This window comes from Telopea speciosissima, chromosome 2, assembly GCF_018873765.1.
Source record: "Telopea speciosissima isolate NSW1024214 ecotype Mountain lineage chromosome 2, Tspe_v1, whole genome shotgun sequence".
Taxonomy (NCBI): Eukaryota; Viridiplantae; Streptophyta; class Magnoliopsida; order Proteales; family Proteaceae; genus Telopea; species Telopea speciosissima.
In genome coordinates this window covers 78,618,655-78,633,716 of record NC_057917.1, presented here as the reverse complement: position 1 = coordinate 78,633,716, position 15,062 = coordinate 78,618,655, and the positions used below count along the sequence as shown (strand labels likewise).

General features: G+C 38.1%; 1 protein-coding gene across 1 annotated transcript; it reads right to left on the bottom strand.

The window, feature by feature from the left end:
- Positions 1–1,439: 1,439 nt before the first annotated feature.
- LOC122649889 (metal transporter Nramp6-like) lies at positions 1,440–12,778 on the bottom strand. The gene is made up of 13 exons (XM_043843146.1): positions 12,604–12,778; positions 11,342–11,420; positions 11,209–11,249; positions 10,036–10,114; positions 9,677–9,781; positions 6,794–6,903; positions 6,425–6,606; positions 6,272–6,341; positions 5,298–5,471; positions 4,774–4,878; positions 4,410–4,541; positions 3,102–3,197; positions 1,440–1,822 (listed from the first exon to the last, which is right to left on the bottom strand). The coding sequence occupies exons 1-13, from the start codon at positions 12,724–12,726 to the stop codon at positions 1,481–1,483; spliced, it is 1,638 nt and encodes a 545-aa protein (XP_043699081.1). The 5' UTR covers positions 12,727–12,778; the 3' UTR covers positions 1,440–1,480.
- Between the last annotated feature and the right edge of the window lie 2,284 nt (positions 12,779–15,062).

The window sequence follows — 15,062 nt, the reverse complement described above, 5'->3', positions numbered from 1 at the left end:
AAAATAAATGTTTTGATGACCAAATCATTTATTTCGTCTTTACAAGACCATAGCTGTGAGGGGTTGGGGAAGTTCTCAGCCTGAGCCCCAACACAGTGGGCCCTCTATGTAAAAAATATTGGAGTTACTGATAAAAACGGTTAAGGGTCTTCATCTGGCCAAGAGTAACTTTGTTGACCAAACGATTACTGGTAAGGGAGATGGTTCCACATGCGGTCAGAGCACTGCTTCAAAAATTGGAATCGGATCCGAATCAATTGTGGACGTTCTGGAGTGGTTGATTCTAAGGTATTTGGGATTGAATCGTTGGGTTTTCAAATATGAGGGACTGATTCTAAGATTTTTACGACTGATTCCAATCCAATTCAACCCCCAATTCCAAGTTTAAAATCCTAGGTTCAGAGAAGTTGTCCAAGCAGTTCTATAACCTTGGTGGAAGAAGCATTTATCTCTTGAGTAGCTGTTCAAAAGGAGTTCAAAGTTGAGATTTGAAAACTTTGAAGAAAAGCAATTCTGGGTTATGGTTATGGAATTCTGTGAGTGGGGTTTTTGTTTTCTGTTTTGTAGGTGGTGTGGTGTCACTTCTCTGCATTCTTGATTTCTTTTATTATGTTTTCTCTAGAAGTTGCTCTCTTGCCAACTTACCAATAAAATTCAGTCGTTTCTTATATAAAAAAAAGTTCAGCCTTCACCTTACTAATACTCCGACAGATACTAGAAATTAAGGAAACCACTATTATAACAAATAATGATGAAGAATCTCCCATAAAATTTTTTATCTTTGCTTTGGTTAGCTCTTGAGGACTTATACCAGTAGTATTTCAACTGACTCATGGCACAGAATGGCTTGGACCACAGAGAGGTTGATGGGAAGAAACACTAGAAGAGATTATTTATACTAAAGATTTTTCCAAGTTGATCTCTAGTCCCAAAGAAAAGTAATACAAATGCAATATTTATTTATCTATTTATACACCCTACGGCCTACACAACATTTATTTATATAATATCTGTTGAGGTTTCAACCCTACGGCCTACACAACATTCATTTATATAATATCTGTTGAGGTTTCAAGTGAAAGAAATAATCCCACATCGGATGTGAAGGCATATAAGGACTTGACAAGTGGTATCAGAACCAGGGCATAGCAACTCCGGTGTGAAGGCATATAAGGACATGTCAAAAAGACTTATTTTCTATTAATTGATTAATAGGCATTTATTAAAGCAAAAACAATTGAACTTTGCATCCAATAATAGTACAATGGCCAAGTTTTTAACACCATCATGCAAGTAGGCTGACAGATGCTTGGTGTAAGATCATATCTGGTTATTTTCATGGAGATAGAAGAGTCAAGATATGAATACATAGATGCAAACTATGTTTTTCTCATTCCTAAAGACATGTTAACTATAGACGCATTTAGCGAGCTTGTCAAAATTTAAGAAGCATGCCTAATTGAACAAGAGTATCATCACTTTAGTCAATATCTGCTGTTCTTATCCTCTGAGGCAATTGCATGCTTACTATATCTTCTCTGGGGTGACTATATAATGATCCATTATTCAAATTGTCAATTCTCTGTCCAATGTCTGCCTCGTCTAACGGCAACAAGGGTGTGACTTTTTTATTTTTCCGGTAAACCAAGTATGCAATCCCGGTCAAGTATATCAACATACCTGAAAAGCCAAATATCCCGGCAAACACGGCCAAAACAACTTTTAATCCTGAATGAAGTAGTAGCTTAATAAATCCAGTCGCAATAAAGTATATGTTAATAGCCATGATCAGGGAGCCTATGACCCAGGTGACTGCAGTTATCTGCAATAAGGAGGGAGCAAATATAAATATCACACTACAGAACAGATTGTGAATGGCAGTACAACAATTGATATGTTTAAGTCTATAAGTCTCAGACACAAAAATTGACCTGATTGGATAAATGCCTTAGAGTTAATGGTCAAGATTATCTGACCAGTCAAAGGGTGTTTGAAATGTTTCAGGATTATATTCAAACACTTTGGCTAGAGGTTTTAATGATATCTGCCAACCTAACAAAACTCTCCCTATATCCCAGCTTGGCACCAGAAATGGAGACGGATTGGCAGAGTTCAGCTCTGGCAATTGTTGTTTCCTGTCATTCTTTTTTTTTTTAATATTGCACACTTTCATCAGCTAAACTATTTCAGAAACTAATTTTTACTAATCATGCATAGCTACACAATAAATTCAGAGATTCCAAGATCAGTGAGACATTTCGCATTGGTGTCCAACATCAACACAATTTCTCCAATTCTAAATTGCATAAAGCTAAAAAAATAAAGTGGGCACATTATTCATGACTCATATTTATAACTGATATTTAATTACTACCATACTGCAGCAGCTGGTTCAGACTTTCAGAAAGTCCTAATACACTGAAGATGCCTCAGAGTTTCAAGTTTGGTGAGACTAGAGAACATAGTGACACTTTGTATCAGTGTCCAACAATGACGCACCTTGTCCACGTCTGCATTGCATGCACTAATGACAAAAGGAATACTATCCGCACATCATATTTAGGTCTGAGTGCATTTAATATATCATTCCTGTACCGTCTTAGCTTATGCCCCAATTTGAATGTTTGAAATCAGTGGATGCATGTATGGACTTCAGATAATGTAGCTCTATTCTTTATAATAACAGACACCCAGACTGGGAGAGATTGGAACTTTGTCCCACATGTCAAACGGAAAGTATAAACCCATAAATTTCCATTTTCTGTTTTCCTCCTTTTATTTTATTTTTTTTTTTTGGGGGGGGGGGGGGGGTTTATTATATCGAGATGAAGACTGGTTCCTTCTGAAGATGTTGGGCTGGACAAATTTGTATGATATCCAAACCAAAGTACCAATAAACTGGCACGTAAACCTAGTTTATACCCCCTAGATTTTTCTCTTCCAAACATACGTCATTTATTAAAATAAAATCAGTCAACTTTCAAAAACTAACCAGCCATCGCCTTATACAGCTACCCAAGATTCGTATATAGCCATGACTCAAATTGAACTAATTGAGATTGAAGAATAGTAATGCATATTCACCTCCGACAAAGTCTTACCAGAGTTGAGTTTGCATATGACCCCATCTTAGTCTTACTGCTAGTGAACTTGAGGAGTGGGATGAGAGCAAAAGGGAGTTCAAATGATAGAATCATCTGTCAAAAGAACATCAATGGAAACAAATGTAAAGAATAAATTCTCAATGCTATTGTGAACAGAACAGAACTAAAAATGATATATTTTGCTATGTATAGGTTTGACTAATCACATCCTCTTAAATGTGGATAATATATTAGTATTTCTTTTCTTTTACACCCAAAAGAAAATGAAGTTTGAACCATTATACATTTTATTTGGTTCACGGAATATAATCTAGGCGATACAGACAGGACAAAAGGGGGCAGACCTTGGTGCAACAGTAAGGTTGCTCCATTGCGACTTACTGGTCGCGGGTACGAGTTGGGAAACAGCTTCTCTGCGAAGCGGGGGGGTTAAGCCCGCTACATTATGACCCTCCCCAGACTCCACAGTGGCGGGAGCCTCGTGCACTGGGTACGAACTTTTTTTACAGACAGGACAAATCAGGAGGTAGCAACATCTGTTTATAGGTACAATGACTTGTGTAGGTTTTCTGGGTATTATCCTCGAGAGACACCAGATATTCCTTTTACAAATTCAGATGTATTCAACCATCAGTAACGCCACACTTTTAGAAAAGGTGAGTCCTCGAATCATATTTTAGCTTCCCTTCATTCATGGACTATAATCAATCAAAAATCATCTTGCATGAAATGAATATGTACATCAAATAGTCAGGCTACCACACCTCAATCATGGTGACGTGTCCATATTTGAGTACCAAAACAACCAACTCATGTGGAGAAATTGACGAAGCCATAGATTGTAATACAAACAGTTAAGTACTACTACTTAACACACTAATCCTGCTTGAATCTCTTAGTTCACATCTTAGCCACTTTATGATCCTTAGATTTGAAACTGTTGAGAACCGTGGAATTGGTATCTTTATTAGGGTTTTATGTTATTTCCCTATATTTCCTTTTTCCCTTTTTGCTTTCTTAGGGTTGTAATCACATTATAAATAAGAGGACCTCTGTCATTAATGCCAAGTCAATACATTCTCTCATCTCTGATTCCAAACTACCTACTATAAAGTGGAAAAAATTTAAAAGGTTGCAAGCCGCTTATCAAAGCCAATCATCTTAAAATTACTGAAATGAAGTTACTGTTGAAATAATCAACAGATAAAATCAAAGACATTCCAAGTTCAACCATTCCCAGACAAACGTAAATCCTGAGATAAATATGAAAGAAGATTTTCATTGTAAATATTATGAGTCAATTACCGATGAAATGATGATTAATTTGCCAGCCCCAGCAGAGCCACCTATGATTGAAACAATTAGACTTGGCACTATTGCCAAACATCTTGTTAAAAAGTTCCGTAACCATGGCCTAAGACGCAAATCAAGAAAACCCTGCCAAAGAAAACAAAAATGCTTTGCATGTTAAAAGCCTCAGGAAAATCATCCCATCCCTTCCCCCACCCCCCACCACAAAAAACAAAAAAGGTTTGCATGCTACACTGATAATGAAATTTTCTTTGGAATGGTGTTAATCGGAACGAAGGCATGAAGCCAGAACCTTTTCTAGAAGACAAAAGAAATGTTTACTAATATTCAAAACCCAATAATTCAGTTAGAATGATACCTGCATTACATATTGACCAGCATAAGTCCCAGTAATCGTAGAACTTTGACCTGATGCCAATAATGCAATTGCAAAAATTTTTGAACTGAAACTGCCTAAGACATTCTGTAGAAAGTGAGAGAGGAGGAAAAAAAATGAGTAAAATGAAAAGTGGAGAAACTATGCACTGGAAACAAATGTCTAACTCTAATGACAAGAATTCAGCATAAGATGTGTAACTGAAATACATAACCTGAATTTAAGATGATTCCTAATAGAAATTAGGGAAGCAGTTTTCTGTACGGGACAGTGGCCTACATCAGCAATCCCATGTGTCTATCTATCTCTCTCCTCCTTAAAACAAGGGGGCTGAGGTGTCTTTTCACATGAAGAGGAGAGAGATAGACTCGTGGGGGTGCTGGCATAGGCCACACTCCCAGACAGAACTTTTTCCCTAGAAATTATTTCAATGGCAAATGTCAAGACCAAGAAGAGACTCTCAATATCATCCAACTGGCAGGGACAGCCATTAAACCAAAACATACTTTTAGTAGAAAAGAGGCTTTGTTCAAGTCCAAGTTCTGGCAGCTTGTCTGATCTTCTGGACTCAAGTTTGTTGAATTGCAGACTGTACCACTAACAGAAATAACTGAAACATTAATGAGGAAGGCTACCATTAGAGCAAATGCACTCTCTATGGTATAAAATCTGCATGCATCCTGCCAACAATATATTGGCAAGGTATTAGAACTGCAAAAAATAAAAACAAAATACTATTCCAACCTCCAAGTTAACATTTGAAATGGCAACTGAAATATTCCCATTGTAAGTATAGCATATGAATACAAATACTTAAAAGAAAACCCATCACTCAGGTACATATCATTTCACCTTCATCTCAAAATATGAAGACTGTTCACCTAATTTTCAAAGAGTTATTACTATGGAATTCCTGAAACACTTCATCAATTATAGTTAAAAAAGGAAGAAAAAGATACAAAAAGGGGATTGTTTTAAAAGAATCTGCTACAATCCCACGATAAAAAATTTTAAAATCCAGTATCTCTCAGTACCATAAGGAAAAGAAACATGCATAAACTTTCCCATCAAGGGATTGTTTTTAAGTAACAAAACCCAATGTCATCCTGATACAATGTAGACGTGAACTATCTATGCATCAGTCACAGAGCATTCGATAACTTATGGCCTGTCGTCCTAACTACATTGCAGTTCAATACATACTTCTTAGAGGTGTCCCAGGCCATAGATAACAATATAATGGCTGTTCCTGTCCTATTTATTGGCTTTTCTTGAACTTTTACTCCACTCAATACAAGTCACATAAGGTTATTTCTTGCAAACTTATCATTCTTCACTGATAAGTTTCTGGGCCGATTGTTATGTGTCAACAAAACTGAACTGTTAAAATGATGCATCAAGTGTGCTATTTGATCCACATGGCTCAAAAGATCCTGTTTCTACCACATTAAAAGCTAAACCTACAAGGCTAAAGGTTTACCTTGATTCCCTGAATGGATCGTGGAACTCTCCTAGAAAGCACCAATGCTGAGTGAAGGAAGAGATTGTGCCTGCAAAAAGTCCATAAGAAACATGGAAACAAAAAGATTCTGAAACAAGAAAGAACCATTAGGGTTAAAACGAAGAACGTTACGGCATGACCATAGCACCAAGGAGTGAAATTGCAAGGCCAGTAGCTCCATCGCCTTTGAGCGAAGGAACAAAAAGCCCCTTGATAACTTCTGAAGAGTTGGTCTTTGCATATCCAAGCTCCACACAGAAGCAAGCAGCAATGGTACAAACCAGAAAAGCGATCAAGAACTCAAGTTTCCTCACCTGTATAAGAACCAATAATCCAAAATCTTAATGAACCTAGCTTTATAGAAGAATTAGGTTTCTTTTTTTATCAATATAAATAATTTTACTAATTTTAAGATCATAATCCTGAATTTCTAAAACTAAAAATTTCATTTATCTTCGAATTGTTATAGATCCAGGAACTATAAAGGGCATATGAAAATACCCCATATTGCTGCAGTGCTAGAAGAACTAAAGTACTAAGCCCAGTAAGAAGAACACCACACCATACAGGAATATTGAAGAGCATGTTCAGTGCAAAGGCTGTTCCAATCACTGGAAAACAAAAGAAGCAGCACTTACTATTAAAGTGAAGAATACATTTTACTAAAAGAACTAAAAAACTCTTGCATAAGTACAACATGAAGGAAGCAATAACTTAAGATAAAAAAATGTGACAATCGAATACATCAATATGTCAAAGTGTCTGGGTCACAGTGACTCCCATGGCAACCCATCACCTATGAAACACTTAGGGAAATGTCTAGGAACTGTGATTTCACTTACACATAAAAATATATGTATGCATGTACTATATCTTTATCCTTATAATCTGAAATAGTTAGAGATCACCGTAACCATCTGATCTTTCCATAAACTCTTTTGGATGGTCAGCATAGGCTGCATAGCTACATATTTTCATGAGAGTCTAATGTGGCCGCTTGCTTCTGTTATGCACTTATTCTCTCAGGATGGTCGTTCATGCCTTGTCATGTTAAGAATCTTCAATAGATACGCAGCCACCATCTAATCCATGGCCATACCTAGCCTTGTAGAGATTCTGCCATCTGGGAAGGTGGAGAAGAGAAGGGAGGAGGGAAAATGATTGGTTGCAATCAACTTTCTCTCTCTCTCTCTCTCTCTGCAGAAGGCCTTCTTCACAGAGAAAGACCTAGTTCTGACGACATATAGACAGAGGTTCTTCAAAGTCAATAACTTCTGCCCTCAAGTCTCAACTTTCATTTGCATGAACGAGCCAAAATCCAGCTGACATCAATAGCCAATGTCATGCCACATCACACACCACATGGGTGGTGAAGGGGATGGACATTCTGCTAGGTGAACTGTTGCCCTGGTAAGTAATCATGGGCTCTCGTTCCCACCCTCAATCCTTGAGGATCACAAAAGATGCCAGGAAGTTACCTGATGATTTGGCAACTTAAAGCCTCACCAAAAGAGATATCTATCAGGGAAGCAGTTGAAGCAACTTAGTAAAAAGGAGCTGTTGATCAACAATGTTAGTAGTTGAGTCCAGTTCGATGTCAACTCTACACCACAATGCCAACATCCAGACTAGTAACGGTTTGCATTTAGAATCTAGCACCGATAGTGGCCTGGAAGAATCTAATCATTCTTATCCACTTGGATGAATAACGTGATCTACAACTTGAGATGCTTGCACGGTCATCCTCTCCTATACTAATTTCTTTGGTTCCCATGCTCTTTTTTGGTCATAGCAGTCAGTCCCCTCCTCTGGGTCATAAAGGTGGTCCTTACTTTCTCGCATGGTTTTTTGGCATTGCTTCCAACCATTGGATGTTTCTGATTTTATTTGTTAAACATCTGCCTGCAGCATGTTCAGTTTCCTTTGCAGCACATTAACATATTTCTAATTTTGCAATGGTGTCAGGACACAATTTCCCACAGAAGCTCCTCCTAATCTATCACCATTCCCTATAAAATCGAGGATTCTTGTCCTAGTTGGCCAACATCTACGAAGCTTCCCCTCCCAAATACGAGAGAAGGGGAAGGCAAAGAAAAAGTGATGATTGTCCTCAGAAGCACCCCCTTAGTTAAGGCATAAATTTCTTTTATTGTATTTTCAGTTTATCAACCAATTTTTTCTGGGCATTCCATGACAGGCACACTTATTTCTCTGATCTCATTGTTGTTGGTCAACTCTTAAATCAGTACCATATTCTACTTTCCCTCAACTACAGAGCTCCAGGGTTCTTCTCTTTAACTGTTCAAGGCACAGCAATCATGATCAACTGTGTCCTATACTCAAAACAAGTGCAACTCACCCGACCTCCTGCCATCAGTCTCTGTGAGAAAAGCTCAAGTGCTTATAGTGATGCAACTGAAGTAGATCTCCTTTCTCACCTCCAAGCAAGATATATGTATTGAATACTTTATCTGGTGCTCTCAGGATGGGACTCCCTATAATCTTGCAGTGCATCCTGCAAATCCAAGGCTTGACTATCTGTAACCTTGACTTGCTTCCACTGTAGTCTTGAAGAACAACCAGACCTCCTTCTGCTTGGATGGGGTACCAATATTCCGGAGACTTACCCCTCACCTGACATATGGATTCTGGTACTTTGTCCTCTGATGCTATCCTAATAGATTTGTCTATGATCCTTCCATAGACTCTTTTCTCTTCACCTTATTCTAGCCTCTTGTATAGAAGTGCTTTGGCTATTCTCAGCTTTAATGACTCTCTGTGGATTCTAGACAAGGGTGGTGGCAGAGATAAATCATGATTTAGCTCCCCTAACTCTCCATAAAATACTCAAATAAACACTAGGCAATGTATAGTATGTGTAGAACTTATTAGGTTTCCTTCCACGAGATTAAAACATCCACTTGGCTGCCTACTCTGTCAGGAGATTAGTATTAATATCTTACATGGTATGAGTGTACCATCTAAAGTGGGTAGTATTATAAAACACCATAACAAAACCCCATAAGCTTTTTCCTTTTACTACCTAACTATACACTATAGATTATATATTGTATATTTTATGATATTATATTACATAGATAACCTATATGTTGGGGAGTGGGATTTGGAATGTTGAGAGGGGTGCCGGGGGGGGGGGGGGACGACCATGATTAGGGGGAGGGGGAAACTCACATCTTTGGAACTGCTCCACTTCCTATCATATATAGAGTAAATTTTCAGGAGGGACCATTCGCCCCAGGAATCCACCATGATTATTTACCAACTTCATTATTTGATTGCCACTTATACAGAACAGTAGCAATGAAGATGTAATCTCAAGAATAATATCACCCATTTTTCAATCATTAAAGAAGCAAAAATGACCTTCAGGTATGTCACATGCAACGATAGCAATTTCAGCAAGCACCCATAGGATGAAGTTCGGTACCCTTGGATATTCAGCTCTACAATGCTCTGCTAAATGTTTTCCTGCATTGAAGGCCACAAAAATATGAGCAGGAAAGTGCCAATGAAATAACTTTAATAAGTGTTCTAGAATAACATGGCAACAAAGACCAAGTGGTCATGGGTTCGAGTCTGGAAACAGCCTCTCTGCGAAAGCAGGGGTAAGGCTGCGTACATTATGACCCTCCCCAGACCCCGCAGCATGGGAGCCTTGTGCACTGGGCATGCCCTTTTAATAACATAGCAACAAAATTTATCCAGATGAAGATATCACACACCTGTGACCACCCCCAGGTTGGCTGCAAGGGACTGAATGATAAGGGCAGCACAAGAAGCAACTAGGATGATCCAGAGCAACTGCCCAACAAAGAAACTTCTCATTAGGATCAGAGAATAAAACATAGATGGAAAGCTAAAAGAAATCTGTGCAAAGAATCACCGATTAATGGGGCCACCTGGTTGTCGTATGTCTCTTTTTATATTTTTTAGTCATATTTAGGTTATTAAACGCTCTGCAGCTGGTTTAATTATGAATATGTGCAGCTTTTTGTTTGATTTTTTAATCTACTAATGTGTGACACAGAAATATTTTGCCAAATAAGTTTGTAGACCTGAAAGTCACTATTAGCAATTTGTGTGGGACCATTAGCTCTTTTACATTAGTATGTGGGATGGAGAACCAGTCCTTTCTGGTCATTTTTGCAGCTCTCAAGTTCTAGGAGGAGGTATAATTTTGTTGGTACATAAATTAGAGCCCTTCTAAGTTTGGTCTTGTGTTTGAATGAAACCTCAGATTTTGTATCTGAAATGCTATTGCCTTGCAAATTCGTACTGTTGAAGGTGAATTAGTATGTTTTCTAATTTTCTTCATTGTTCTTTTCTTTAGCAGATCCTTACCAGCTAGAAATCTGAAAATGTTGAAGATTCAAGACATGCTCCCAAGCAACCTAATTATGTCTTACCATCACAAGAACTTATAATTCATCCCATACGATAAACAATCTACAAACCAAGAAACCCTCAGACCAGCCAATAGCTCATTTCAAGATTCATCAAATAACCAGTTAATATTCAGAGTAACCAGTCTTTATCCAACGGGTCATTGTACAGCTACACCATAAATCTCCCTGTTCATTCCCACCTCAATCCTAGACCCTGTCAAATTAGCATCTTGAAACCCTAACAATAATGGATCGTATCGATTATTTTACAGCCCAGTCTAAGATTAAACACCATAGATTCTTTTATCCAGGTCAAAGGTAGGCCAGCTGAATTGTGAGCCTGACCTCTCTACTAGTGCATTAACTGTTATCAGCATATTTGTTGAAAAAAGTCATTATGAGTTACCAGTTTGATGGATTTTCAGCTTAATGAAAGACTTGAAGTATTCTGTTACTTCGGAATTCAAATTTCCTGCCAGCAACATTTACGTCAGAAGTTAATATACCCACCTCATACTTGTACTGTGCCCCTGCCTGTAGATCCGTTTCAACTGTATGTTATCAAACATTAGCCGAATGTATATAAATATAAGAAGTTGGGAATCTGGATACCACAATACAAATATGACCATGAAGATCTTACAATTCCCAGGATCAATATATGCAATAGAAACAAGGAATCCAGGACCCATATATGCGAATAAGTTTTTCCAACCTTTTCTCTGCAAAGAAATGAACAAAAAATTCAGGAAATGACAAGTTCTGATTGAAATTTCATCTTTTGAATACCTGTCAGAATTAAAAATGTAAGTTCATGAATCAAACCATCAGTTACGAAATAAAGTTTGGATAACAAGCTTTTGAAAAAGTAATGAATGTTTGAAACCTCTGACTTTCAGCCATTGTGCTTCCTCTCTTATTATCGTTCAACTCAAATGCTAAAACCACATGCCATCTTATGACAGATGTCCAGGTTCCAGCCATATAGTGGGCCCTGAATGTTGGGAGTCCCACTTTGTGGGTGGTAATGCAACCATATGACACACAACATGCACATGGTGCTAGTGCTCCCATATTTATGAATTCAACCATCAACAGAAAGAGGACTTTGTATCTTCCAGACAAGTAATTGCTTGATGAAGACAATGTATATTTTCCTGTCAGCAGATAAAAGATACAGGAGAAAGAGAAGTGCTACCAAAAAACAATCATTGGGACTAAGATTTCATCCCTGTTGAACAATTAACCTATAAAGATTGCATGCCCAACAAATAGATGTTCTTTTCACAGTTCGAATTTACCATGATATTTGGCACAAAAATCAGTATTGGGAAAAGTTCAGAACTCAAGATACCTTTAGATTCAGTACTCAAATTCATGAATCTCCAATTCTGTCAGAGAACGTAACAGACCTCAGAAACTTGATTATGCAATTTGGTTCATATGTTTAAAACCTCTCCGAAATTCCTATCCAGTTTTGTAAATGAAAATTGCTGTGTTGATAGTACTTGTTCCAGTTCACTCAAACAGGGGGGAAGGGTGGAAGAATTTTTGAATTTTCTATGGGTTGGTATAAGGCTCTGCTGAGCTGAATTATATACTGACTACACCACAGGGTTTCATGGACACATACTAGTTAAGCTCCAAACACTCAAAACACAAAGTTTACCCTAAGTAACAATAAAAATTTCATACACAATAAATTAACCAACAGCACCAGAATCATTTGCTAAATTCACCTACACAATCATGAATCATGTCCAAACTCCTGGGCTGCATGCGAGATTAGTATGGAAAGCAAAAGAACTCAGCTATAGAGAGAGAAGTTCTGAAGATAAAACGAACCAATGAACAAAAGATAGATACAATTACACAATAGAATCAGGTGAAACAGATCATACTCACATCAGGGACTATAATCTGGTTGGAGTCTTGGTTCTCGATCAGCGGAACATTCGAAGAAGTTCCATTCCCAATGCTAGTGATAAACTGAGGTTGAGCAGTTGATGTTGAACCTGTGATAGCCATCCTTCCTCACTCTAGCAACCACACACAAACCTCTAAACCGCGATGCACAATGTCTCTACTCAGAATCTCTGGAAAAAAACAAAAAAAAACCATAACACTATTCCAAAATCAAATTAAGAAAATGAACAAGATTAAAATTTACAAGGCCTTTGAGCGACTAAGAAACGAAGTTCATACCAGACTCATACAAGGATTTCCTCTATTTTCGCTGGTTTACATCAATACCAACGAAACAGATAAAGCTCTACTGATTTGATCATCTAGGGTTTCTTCATTAATCTTCTCTGACTCTCTCTCTCTCTCTCTCTCTCTGACAAACAGTTTCTCACTCTCTCAGATTCTCAATTAACGATTCGCATGGGAAAGAAGCGAGAAAGAAGATAGCTCGAGACGCTACTAAATTTGTGTAGTGTGTGCTTCAGTGATGCGCGACGAGCATAGAGCACACGACTCTAGCATTTTAGTGGGACTTTAAAGATGCCACGTCGGCAAAAGAGATCATGATGTGGACCGTTGCTTGACGTTGACGTACTCTTGGCTGTATCTGTGCCGCTTAGTGCGGAATAGAATCTTCTCTCCTTCCTTTCTTTTGTTTGGGATTTGTTCGCGGGAGAGTTCAACGGTTAAGACTTACGAGTGTCCTTATTGACTTTTGGGAATTGGGATGCTGTCATGCATGCTGTGTTGTAGCCGTTAAGACCGTTAATTCGTACTTGGTTCAGTATTCGGACTTTGGATTGGCTCTGGCCCGGACCCAGACATGTTATGAGTCCAACAGCTTTGTCTTCACACCAGAAACAAAACAAGGAAATACAATTTTAATTTTCATAATCTGGGCCAGGATTCACAGGTGTGGGTGTGTGTGTGTGTGTGTGTGAAGAAGTAGAACTAATTTCTTCAAAATTTATTTGGGAAGGGGATCATTGTCGGGTTGCGTGGCCCTAAGCCATCATAGGGGCCAATGAGAGCGCATGGGCATCCGACAAGAGTGGAATTTTTCATTTCACAGGAGAGGCAATCATTTCGCCTTCCTATGTCTGGGTGCCCTCTTTTTTCCATTTATATGTCATTTATAAATGTAAGTTATATATATATATATTTTAACAACCTTTTTTCGTGCAACCAGACAATTAGAGAAGGAATCTTTTCTTTTCTGAAAGCAAACCAATCCCAACCTCATTATAAACTGAAAAGCTTGCTTATATGATCATAGTCGAATCTGGGTGATCAGCCAAGCATATATTCTCTTGAAATCTACAAAATTTCAAATTAAAGACACTCCTAATCTAAATTGACTTACTTAACTGTAAATAAGTTGTAAGCTTGAGTATAGACTATAGAGTGGTCATAATGACTAAAGCAGAGCCAAACCCATTTGAGAAGAAAGACTGGGTATATGGTTTTGTATACAGCTATGCATTTGTGATTCTCAGCCCAGCCCAACTAGTCTTCTGAACCCAGCCCAATTAATAAATAGGCTATTATCAGGTTCATCTAAGTACCCTAACTATTAAGGGTCTTACTGTATCTAAGAGTATAGGTCACCCAAAAGCAAAAGACAATTTCAACCCAAAATAAAGAGGCAAGTCCTTCAGGTTGAAATTTGACTGATTAGATAGATGGAAGGTTGTCTATCACATGGACCCACCTACATACATACAGGGACTAGAGTTAGAGATTGATTTGTACACATTTGGTTATGAGATCTGATGATGACCCATAAAGATATTTAAGAGAAGGGACATGATACTAGGCCCAAGTATGACAACCCTTAGGTTTTACCAATGCATCTCGTTGGCACTAATGGGGGGTCTTTCTTGTTGCTTAAGGTCCATGTTATGTGGTCAGTAAAGGAGCCATTCCTTGATACCTTACGTAGTTTTTGCCATGTGAAGAGTTGGTAATCCTAGCTTTAAATTACTGGTTTGAGTCCTAGGGATGTCAAAAGTTGTGGCCCACACTGCTAGGCCCGACCTGAACCGACTGGTTGAAAGCCCAAGACCGGTCATATCAATTATTAAACATGTTGGACTCAAACACCAATTTATTGATAATCAGATATTTCTAAAACAAGCTAGTGGCCTGACGGTCAACCGACTAGGACCAACCAAATACTGTGACCGATCGATAACCGATCGTTTATAGCCTGATTAGCTTGTGTAAGCCCATTTTATTCTATTATAACATGTTTACGGCCCATTTAAAGACAATTTATAGTCCAAGTAGTCAAATAGAAACGTGTCCATACCCTGGCTCAGGAGGTCCAATTACCTAAATGGACTAAAAATGTGCATGGCCTTAAATTGGTGGAAACTAATAGGCTCCTCCAAAACTCA